We start from the raw sequence: 10824 nt of genomic DNA, 5'->3' as shown, positions 1-10824 counted from the left end.
CACTAGTTAGGTCAACGTGAGCTGCCTTGCATCAACCTAACTCTGTAGTATAGACCAGGGCATTTTCTTGCCACTAAATCTGTCAGATTTCTCAAGAAACTTGCCCTGGGGCCTGATGCAAAGCCCACTGAAGTAACTGACTAGTGCAGGGGTTTGCTGAGCTAGCTTTGATAAAGGTGCTTTTAAAAGCTTCATTTTTTTCTCCTGTGTTTAAAACCAGGAGGCTAAATATGATGTAATCGGATTTTTCTTCACCCCCACTGGAGCCAGGAAAATGAAGTAGCTGAGAGAAAGCGGGGTTGTCATTTTCAGCCAAGTGGCAATCCATCATGTGGCAGTAGACAATCAGCAATAAAACATTTCAAGGCCTCCACTGGTGCTAACTAGGCATAGGGGCCTTTTTAAATATCAGAGGTGGGAAATGTTATGTATTAGGTTTATTCAGTAGCTGGCATCAATGAATCACACACTCACACTCGGAGCACTTGGTTGGAAGGGTGTTTTAAATCGCTGTATTTTCTTTGCTCTATTGGATGCCTGTCGCCCTGTTATCTTTAGTCTTAAAGACCCTCTAGACTAGTTTATCTCAATAAACATCTATCTGAATACATGGCTGGCAAAATAAATAAATTCCTAGCCTTCAACTACATATATGCTGCTACTGGAGGGAGTTTGTGTGAATAAACTAAGTTGCCTGTATGTAGATTCAGATCCCAGTTAGGAGCCACAGCTTGTAAATATAAGTGTCATAATTTTTAGGCTTAAAAAAGAAAGAAAGAAAGAGAGAGAGAAAGAAATCTCCTCCTGGTTACTGCTTCATCTTTGCCAATTCTCTCACCGGCCCCCCACCAGCCTCTCTTCCCATGATGAATCTGTCTGCGAACTGTGAGGCACTTAACCAGCTTTGGTCTGGCATTTTAATTTCTCTCCACTTGATTGCTGAGATGTTAATATTTGGCATGAAAAGCAGGAGGTGGGGGGAATAGGAGAACTTTTGGTTTACACTGCTGCAGACCTTGTGTGTGTGTGTGTGTGTGGGGAGGGGGGATAGAAAAAGAAAACTCTCCTTAGTTTCTCCTTATGGCCAATTGGGGCTGTAGCCAAGAAAATCCAGTCTGAGAGGTTCAGATTTACTGCAGAAGACACTGCTGAGAGAGACAGAGACGGTGGAGTCCGCCTCCCATGATATATAGAGCCAAGGGGAGGTATAAATACCCTCCTTCTCCCCCTTTTAAAAAAAAAAAAAGACAAACACCCAGGATCCTGTCTCTGGCTGGCTTGCAACAAGGCGCCCTCATAAAAGCTAAGATAAACAGTTTATCAGCAGATGAATGCACAAGTCCTGCTCCAAAGACAAAAGTCTATACCTTAGGCAGAATGCTGGAGAATGGGCTGAGAATCTGGGTGGCATGGCATTTTAAAAGCAGGGGTGAAATGAAATAAGAAAAGTAGAGCAATCCTTTAAGGAGCCTGTGAGCTTTTTCTTTTATAGTGTTTTTTTGCAAGGCACCATGTGTGTGTTGGCAAGATTTGCTCTCTAACCTTTAAATCTAACAATTGTTAGAGGGGCCTGAGCAGTCACTTATATTTTAGATTTCGGTCTCTCCCTTGTTTTGTATTTTCATTGCTTTAATGCATCAGTCATCTGAGGATTTACTCAACTATAAAACATTCATTTCAGAGCTTAACTACAAAATCTATTATTTATATACCATTTATCACTGTAGATACAGATCCTCTGCCCAAACTATCCATCTTCTCTTGGGATTCTAAGGTAGAACTTTTCTCTCTCAAATATTGTTTTCCTTCCGAAGTAGGACATTGGTGATTGTTTTCTTTCATACCAGCTGATAACCTACTAGCCCATACATAGACAATACCATCTTCTAGAACTCTGTCTGAATCAAGAAAACACATGGGCTCCTGCACTTTGAGGAAGACACACTATCTTTCAAAGTGCAACTAAATATTTTCAGTTAAGCTCAGCCTAAAGGACTGACCATGAAAATTGGAGGAGCTTCCTGTAAACTGAATCCAGGGTTAGGAAGGATGGTATCGGTGATAGCACATTGGATAGACACTCACACAGTTTGGGTTCAATTCCTTCCTCTACCCCAGATTCCCTGTATGACCTTGGGAAAGTCATTTAATCTACCCTTTGCCTTAATTCCTTATCTGTAAAACAGGGATAACTCCCCTCTATTGTGTTAGGTATTAGGAGGATAAACTCCACTAATAATTGTGATGGTCTCAAAGGCTATCTGAATGGGAGATTTTAATGGGCTGCAGATCTGGACCTAAAAATATAAATAATTACAATTATTTTAATTGTTACACCTTTGCACTGTATAAGACCCAGGAATAATATTTACTACACTTTTTGTCTTGAAAGCACTTAACAGGCATCATCTAAGTACACTTTGCAACATCTCTGTGAAATCGATAGGTATTATTTCCATTTTCCAAATAGGGAAACTGAGGCACATAGGCAAAGTGAATTGTTCAAAGACACAGAAGGCATTAGAAGGAGAGCCAAGCATAGTACTCAGGGATTACTGGGTGCCCTGCAATGCCCAGAGCTGTGGATTGTGTTGTCACTATTTACATACATATAGTAACATACAGTCACCATATAATTAGTGAATAGATTTAATAATAAATTAGCGAGTCGTAAAGGGAACAGAAGCCATGTTTAAATAAATTTCAGTGAACATTAGATTGAGTCCTGCATATATTACCAAACTGGCACAAGGAAATAGGTTTAATGGGCATTGTGGCTTAAAAAACAAATGGGAAGATATGGCTCAGAGTGTTGCATTAAATCTGAATGTCTTTGATTTTGTAGGTATAAGTCAGGTCCTTGAGTAATATATTTCCTGTGCAGTGCCTCAGACATTCAGAGTGGTGCATGTTGTAAATGCTTCGTGATCCGAAATGTGACCACAAAGAAATGGCACCTTAATACTCCTCCCATTGGCTCCCTGTGTGTCTTGCAAGTTGTATTTGTTTTTGTTTTTACTGAAAAAACACAGTTTTACTACTCTCAGCACTCCAGAGCCAATAAAGCTGTAGTGGCTAGAGTTGTGTTCTCCTCTGCCTCATGCATCATTGCCAACAGAACTGCCAGCAAAAGCCCCCCGTTGGCTTTTGGCCTGTCTTCCCATCCCAGGGAGGATTGACACTATGCCCCAAGTCTGGATCAGGCCCTTTTGCTCGAGTTTCATGTTTTGGCTTCACCAACAATCTTCAACAAACCCCAAAATAAAGCAGCTCAACATCAATCCAATAGCTAACTGTTCCTGTCCAGGGGCTTCCTTGCTGGAGTTTCCCCACCGCTGGCAGCTCTTCTTCAGTCCTCCTAAGTATGTCTACACGATAATGCAAGCCCAGGGTTAGCAGAAGTTGAGTTAGCAGACCCTGGGTTTGTTAACCTAGGGCTTGAGTGTCTACACTCATTTGTAATGACAGGTTCGGAACTGTTGAACCCCGGGCTACGCTGCATTATGCGGGCCCAAATCCAACCACCCACATCCGGGGCTTCCTAACACCCTCCCAAAATGTGGCCTCTCTAGCCCTTTGTTCCTGGGGCAGGGTGGGAAAACTTGACTGACCACCAAACTTGACTGTCCTGAGGAAAAAAATCAGCCTGTGGGATACTTTTGGCAGATTCCCAGAGCACGAATCCAGTGGGGCTGCATACACTGCAAAGCAATAGGGCTTGAACCCTCAGTCCCAGCTTGACTTAGGCTTGGTCCCTCCACCCATGGGGTCCTGGGTTAGCATGATTTGTATGTAGACAGAAGGAGGGATAGGCTTGAGCCTGAGTTCAAACCCTGGGCCTGCATTGCAGTCTAGATCATATCCCCTAGAGGTCATCTGCCTAGGAGTCCCCTGCTTCAGGGCCTGCCACAAGAGCCAGCCTGTAGCTCTCCTCCCTCGACTGAACTCTTTCTGCCTTTATAGGAATCAGATACTCATCAGGCAATCATCTGATCCCTTAACCTGTTCTCAACAGGGCTCCCTCCCAGAACTCAGCTGTCTGCCCATTTGCCATAAAAACCAGATCCCTCTGTTACAGCCCAAATCCTGCAAACACTGTATCACATGTGTAACTTTTTCTCACATGAGTAAAACAAAACGTGTGTTTGAGTGGCTGCAGGATCGGGACCTAAATTATGAGTCAAGAATCTTAACTACGCTGCAGAACACGGCTTTGTTTTCAGACCCCAAGTTGAGCACATGGCACTTGCCATTAGTTTGTGTGTGAGAAAACGAGTGTTTTTTTCTGAGTCAACTCAACACTGAGCTCCCTGTGAGAGAATCAATATGGATCATCGGAATGTAACTCTGTCGCTTTTCTCATCAAAACTTCAGAGCCCTTTTAGCCTTGTATTTTTGTTAGTTTCCTTGTTCTTAAACCCTGGTGATTTTAAAAATGAATACAAAATATATATATTGACTTATGGCCCCGTACATTTTCCTCCACTGAGATTGAGGCAACAGAAGAGACTTGTCATAAGCGTGTAGGGAGTTTTGCCATTGACTTCAATGGGTGAAGGTCTGGCCTAATGTCTGAGACTTCATAGAAATCCTTTGCACAGAACTGAAAGTGTTACAAAATGCTCCTATGAATTGTGCCTCTTCAAGAGCTCTAGCAGTTATGAAATAGCTGATCTATATAGGAGTACACAAGGACAAGGGCGATACATACGTAGAATTGTTGACTCAAGTATATGTTGATGGATCATTGACACAAAGCATTGTTTACGTCAAGTTAATGTGAGCTTGCATAATTGCAAATAATACATTAAAAGCATGCCTGGCAATTAGTTATGGATGGTGTTGGACATGGATAGGTAGACGGATACAAAAGTTACATGGATCACATGCAACACTCATTGTATTTGCTAAAACCAAAAAGGAAAAAAAGGCACAATACTGAACTATATGAAAAACCATAAACTTAAATCAGCTAGACCAGGTTACTGACTCTGTAGATAGATAGATAGATAGATGGATACTTCTCTTTATGTAGGTAAATGTATAGCCTTGACTTCGGACCACCATCAGAAGTATGGGAACTGCTTAAAGCAATCACTTTGTCCGTGGGTAAAGTGACATCAGACTCACCAATCAGCTTCTGCTAAGCCTTTCTGCATGCAGGCACAGTGGGGGTGAGTCCAGACACATACCTTCTGCCTCTTTCTGCCTGAATAGCATGAAAAGTGAAAGTATTGAGGGTGTGAAGGATGAGCAAGCCCTGCCCAGCTCAGAGCAGCTATGGGGTTAATTGCTACTGCTACAGTGGGTAATTTGTAGGATGCAGGATTGGGCCTAATTTGCAACAAGTCAGGGACTCTATTTAAGAGACAGAGGCATAACCTCAGGTTGGTGTAAACTGGCATAGTTCCATCAAAGTCGATGTTGATTTATGCCAGCTGTGGATCTGGCCCAGTATCCTTATGAGACTTCTTTTACAAGTAGCTTGTGCCTGTGTGCGGTGGTTAGAACTGTGCAAATCTTGGCCCTTTCGGTTCACATGGGATTCAGCAAAATTCAGTCTTGGGTTCATGTTAGGTTCAGACCCCCTGGGTTTCACTGTGAGTTTTATAAAAGATTGACACAGCTGTAGTGGTAGCTAACTTTTGTATGTGGGCAATTGCTGAGAGCTGAGATTTGGCATGCCAAGTTCCAGCAATGAGCAATATTTTTTTTCCCAGGGGCTGGGTAAAGGAAGAGATCTAAACTTCCAGGAAAAGAAGCTATCTAATTGAAATGTGACACACACTTAATAGTAATGGGGGGAGCACGTATGACTGTAAGATCCTCTCTACAGTTTAGCTCCAGCTTGAATTTCATCCTCTCTTTAATATTGATTATTAGAATTGTTTATTTTACAGAATATTCCAAGCAGTCACAACAGAAACAGAAACAAAGTCCCTGCTGAAGGATCCTACAATCTAAGACTCCAGCCAGCAAAATGTATAAGTGTATGGTTAACTTTAAGCACATGGATAGTCCCATGTGACTTAAGCACTTGCTGAATTGCTTTGCGGGATCGGGGCCTACCTCAGAGTGGATGGAGGAAAACTGAAAGAGTTAAAGGCCCACTGTCAGTTACTGGTAACCCTAAAAGTAGGAAACCATGCTAGCTGCAAATGAACTGTATCAAAGCCTAACACTAATAGAAGTGTGTTCACAACATTTCAACATTTAAAAAACTGCTATTTTGTCTGGTTTTAAAGATTCTGCTGGAGGGTTTGCAACCCAAATATTGCATCGTTGTGCTAATGCTAAGAACCAGAGAGCAAAACAGACCGTAGCACAAAGTAGAGATAGGACTGAGATACACAGCTGATGTCCATATCAGGATTTTGAAACCCCCACCCCTCAATAAACAAAACCAAAAGGATGGTCCACTGGTTAGTGCACTAACCTCGAACTGGGGAGACATGGGGTTCAAGTTCTTGTGACCTTGGGCAAGTCAGTTAGCCTTTCTGGTCTTTCTTCCTCTCTGAGGATAATAGTACTTCTCTGCCTCCTGGGGGTGTTGTGAAGTACGCAGATACTGTGGTAATAGGAGTCATGTTACGTAACTTAGGCTGTTCTGATCCATATTTTTCATTTCAACTTAGAAATAAAGCACAAGTCAGATCTGCATCTGGATTTGATAACATCCTTACCCTAAAGTTCACTGGTGTTCAGCTGTAGCATTTTCAGTCAGGCCTATCTCTACACAAAAGCAATGCTGACCAGTTGGCAGAAGCTGGTGCAAAAAGCTAACAGCATCAATGGTGAAAAGTAATTCAAATGTTTAAAACTATTTCAGTTTAATAATCTGAGGGGCTGTCAGCAACATCTTACCTGTTGGATGAAATTAAGGCTTCAATGAGCAAAGCACTTAAGCATATGCTTAAATCGGTGAGATTTAAACAGGTGCCTAAAGTTAAATGTTAAGTGTTTTGCTGAATCTCCCTCACACTTTAACTTTTGGGGTGTATTGTATCCCCCATTCCTCTTAACAGTTCTGGTGGAATACCTTATAAGTACATCTTGGTTGTGTGAGTGTATAAATTGAGTGGTTCAAAGAACCAGATGTGGGCATATCTGGTATTCAGTGAGCACATCTTAGAATGTGGTGTTGGGTTTATAAAATGGTTGTTTCACTTTAAAAAAAAAGAAATAGTTACTTTTTAGAAAAAAAAATCACAGTTTGGCATATAGATAATAGTCCCTTGTATACTGCATGCTTTCACAAGAGTCTAAAGTCAGAGAGTAACATTTTGCAAAGTGCCTAAGTTCCATTTTCAGAAGTGACTTAGATACTTCAGGAGCCAAAATTCCAAGAGATGTAGGCTCCGAAGTGCTTAAGCCACTTCTGAAAATGGAACTTTGGTTCCTAATTCAGTTAGGCAGCTTTAGAAATTTTCCTCCAAATCTTAATAGAAGACAATGCCATTCACCTTTATAACATCCTGATGTGTCACTGATCTGTATTCAGCCTGTCTCTATCTTCTAATGGACTGACAAGATCTATAACTATCAGTCCCCGTCTGTCTGTCCCCCCATAGAAAAGTCCTAACCTTTCTATGAGCTATTTTAAAAATTCCCCAAATAACTTTATTAAAGAATTATAACTCTGGTGTGGAATCCTGTATGTTGGGTTTTTTTAAAAGGAGGATCTCCTCCTCGATTAAGCTCTAACGGTTTTAACAGCACCCTCCACAGAAACCAAGGATTTCATCCCCATTAGTTTCTACCGGCCTTTTTTTTTTTCTTTCCCCCTATTTATATTTACAAAAAAAGGCAAAACGAGGCTTATTCAAAACGGGGTTTGAACTCATTTAAAGCCAGATCACGTTTGGAGGGTTACAAAGAAGGGGATAATGGAAAGATAAGGATCTAAAACTATAGTGATTTTGTGCTCACGCGGATAGTGCTTTATCAAGAGCTCTCAAGGCCCCCCTTCTCTCTCTCACACACACACACACACGCTCTCCAGGGTGGGTCTAGCCTTCTGCCCAGAGACACAAGCGCTCCTTGCCACCAGCAGAGGGCTCGCTCCTCCCGGTTAATTAGCAAGCAGGAGCCAGGCGACTTAGCTCCTGCACTTAGGGAGAGGAGGTGTCTGCAGAGTCCCTGTCGGGCTGGAAGCCAGCATGAGTGAGTGCTTAATAGGAATTACATCACAGGCCCATGTGTGGAGCCGGGCAAATAAACCCCCAGCAGCCAGGTAGCTTGGGGGGGGGGGAATAGAGAGAGAGAGAAGCACCGTGCACATGAAGGGACTCCCGGGGAGCTGCAGCGCTCCGCTGCTGCGCCCTTACCCGGAGGGCGAGCTATAAAGGCACCGTCTACACTCCCACCCCATCCCTCCTCTGCTCGCCACCCTGCAGCCCCCAGCCTCAGGGGAGGCCTCCATAAAAGACCTATCACTTGTGCCTGGAGTCGCTGCTTATCCTGTATAGCCGCGGGGAGGGGAGAGGGGGCGAGATCCATCCCCACCTCCGACAGGAGCATCTCCAAAGCCGCCCGCAGCAGGACGCATGTGAGCAGCAGCTGGGGGGGGGCAGAGACAGCGGTGGACCGTGCTCGCAGCATTCCCCACCAGTGGGTGGCTGGTGGGGTGTAGCGAGGGGAGAGCAAAGCTCGTCTGGACTTTTGCGGGGTTGGGGGGTGGGGGTTGTGTGTGGTTTTTTTAAGGGGGGGTGGGGTGGGTTAGGAGAGAGAGTCGGTGGTTTCCATGGTGATGGAGCTGAAAGTGCAGGAAATTTAAAGGCTTTGGATCCTTGCAAAGCAGACAAACTGGTGCCAACGAGCGTGGCGGCTGCTGCTGAGGAGGAGCAGGCTGCTTTGCAAGCTGCAGCGGGGAGCCTACGGGAAGGAACTGGGGGGACGAATTTGCACATACACCAGAAGACCACCCCAACCCTTCTCCCGCGCGCACGCTCTGGGAAGGGGGAGCAGCAGCGGGAAGGAGCATTTGCCCCCCGAAAAGCGGCGCTCTGCCTCCCTGGGAAGGAAAAGCAGCAGGAGAGTTTCGCAAAGGCTCTTCCAGGAGGAGAATTCGCTGGAGAGAGGAGTTGCAGAAGGAAGGGGGCTTTGCTCCTGGCTGCTTGGGGCGCAGCCTTTGGGGGCGGCCGGGGGCGGATTCCCCCGAAAGACAAACTGCTTGGATAAAGCCCCGTACACGGTTTTTTTTGTTTTTGTTTTTGTTTTTCTGATGCATTTGCTTGCACCTTCTTCCTCTGGTGCCTGGTGAAGCCAGCCCCCCTCCCGCCCTGGCCCCCCCTCCCTCGCCGATCTCCCCGAGGATGGATCATTCCCAGTGCCTTGTGACTATTTACGCCTGGGTGGTTCTGCTGGGTCTCCGGATAGAGCAGGGCGCTAGCCAGCATTATCTGCACATCCGCCCGGCGCCCAGCGACAACTTGCCCTTGGTGGATCTAATCGAGCACCCGGACCCTATCTTTGACCCCAAGGAGAAGGATCTTAACGAGACCTTGCTGCGGAGCCTCATGGGCGGACACTTCGACCCTAACTTTATGGCTGTCTCCTTGCCCGAGGACCGGCTGGGGGTGGACGATCTGGGCGAGCTGGACTTGCTGCTCCGGCAGAGACCCTCGGGGGCGATGCCCAGCGACATCAAAGGGCTGGAGTTTTACGAGGGGCTGCAGCCGGGCAAAAAGCACAGGCTGAGCAAAAAGCTGCGCAGGAAGCTGCAGATGTGGCTCTGGTCCCAGAGCTTCTGCCCAGTCCTATACACGTGGACCGATCTTGGCAGCCGCTTTTGGCCCCGCTATGTCAAAGTGGGCAGCTGCTACAGTAAAAGGTCTTGTTCGGTCCCAGAAGGCATGGTTTGCAAGCCTGCCAAGTCGGTGCATTTAACGATCCTGAGGTGGAGGTGCCAGCGCCGGGGGGGGCAGAGGTGCACATGGATACCCATTCAGTACCCCATCATTTCGGAGTGCAAATGCTCCTGCTAGGACTTGCACTTAAGCCCTCCCGCCCCCCGAAGCCGGACTCCCAGGGTGGACTTTGCTGCCCCATCCCTCCGTTAAAAAAGACAATTGCTTTCTGGTTAACGTTGTAATGCACTGTAACGTGTAGGAGAATGTATATGTGTGTGTATATATGGCACCGTTTTAATTTACTATTAAAAGGTCAGTATTATACGTGAAATAATCCGCGTCTACTGTATTTTTAAGACTATTATCCTGGTCGTTGCTAATGTATCTTTTTATTTCTTGTATTTATATGCCAGACACAGAGCGAGATCGCTTCGCTTTGGGCGAAGCCCCCCCTCTTTTTTTTTAATAAAAGGATTAAAAAACAAACCAAACTTTTGATGAGACGACGTTTTAAAGCTGTTTTCCATTCTTCGGAAAGTGTGTGTGTGTGTGTGTGTGTGTGTGTGTTTAATGGACTTCAGAGTTTAACAATGAATAAACGCCTAGAGCACAACGTTGTTGTAAATAGAGAGGACAAATTTGGATGCCTTAAGCCTATGTCAGTGAAGAGTATCTGCTATTTATTCTTTATATCCCTGTAGTAAAAGTGCAGCGCAGAATTAAAGTCAACCACTAAAACACGAGCCGGGTCGATTTTGTTTGGTTTTTGGTTTGGATGCCGAATCCAGGCTGGTTTCCCTCTTCCTTGCGATAGCTGGTTGATGGATTGTGTATGCCGAGCAGGCCGGTTCTCTGCGGTAAGGGGAGGGGTCCCCGTCCCTGCTCACGACTATGTGTGTTATCAGAGACCTGACCGACACAGATGCTGGGGGATCCAACTTTGCACGTGGGACTTAGCTGCTCACTTCGCCTG

The 10824-nt window shown here is 45.2% G+C and overlaps 1 protein-coding gene across 1 annotated transcript; it reads left to right on the top strand.

Annotated features, from left to right (window-relative positions):
• Window positions 1-8725: 8725 nt before the first annotated feature.
• On the top strand, window positions 8726-10558 carry NOG (noggin). The gene has a single exon (XM_074970911.1). It carries the CDS (start codon window positions 9315-9317, stop codon window positions 9984-9986), a length of 672 nt encoding a protein of 223 aa, XP_074827012.1. The 5' UTR covers window positions 8726-9314; the 3' UTR covers window positions 9987-10558.
• The last annotated feature ends 266 nt before the right edge of the window (window positions 10559-10824 follow it).

Source organism: Natator depressus, chromosome 14 (genome assembly GCF_965152275.1).
Source record: "Natator depressus isolate rNatDep1 chromosome 14, rNatDep2.hap1, whole genome shotgun sequence".
Taxonomy (NCBI): Eukaryota; Metazoa; Chordata; order Testudines; family Cheloniidae; genus Natator; species Natator depressus.
Note: the sequence above shows the minus strand (reverse complement) of the source record. Positions and strands in the feature narration are given on the sequence as shown.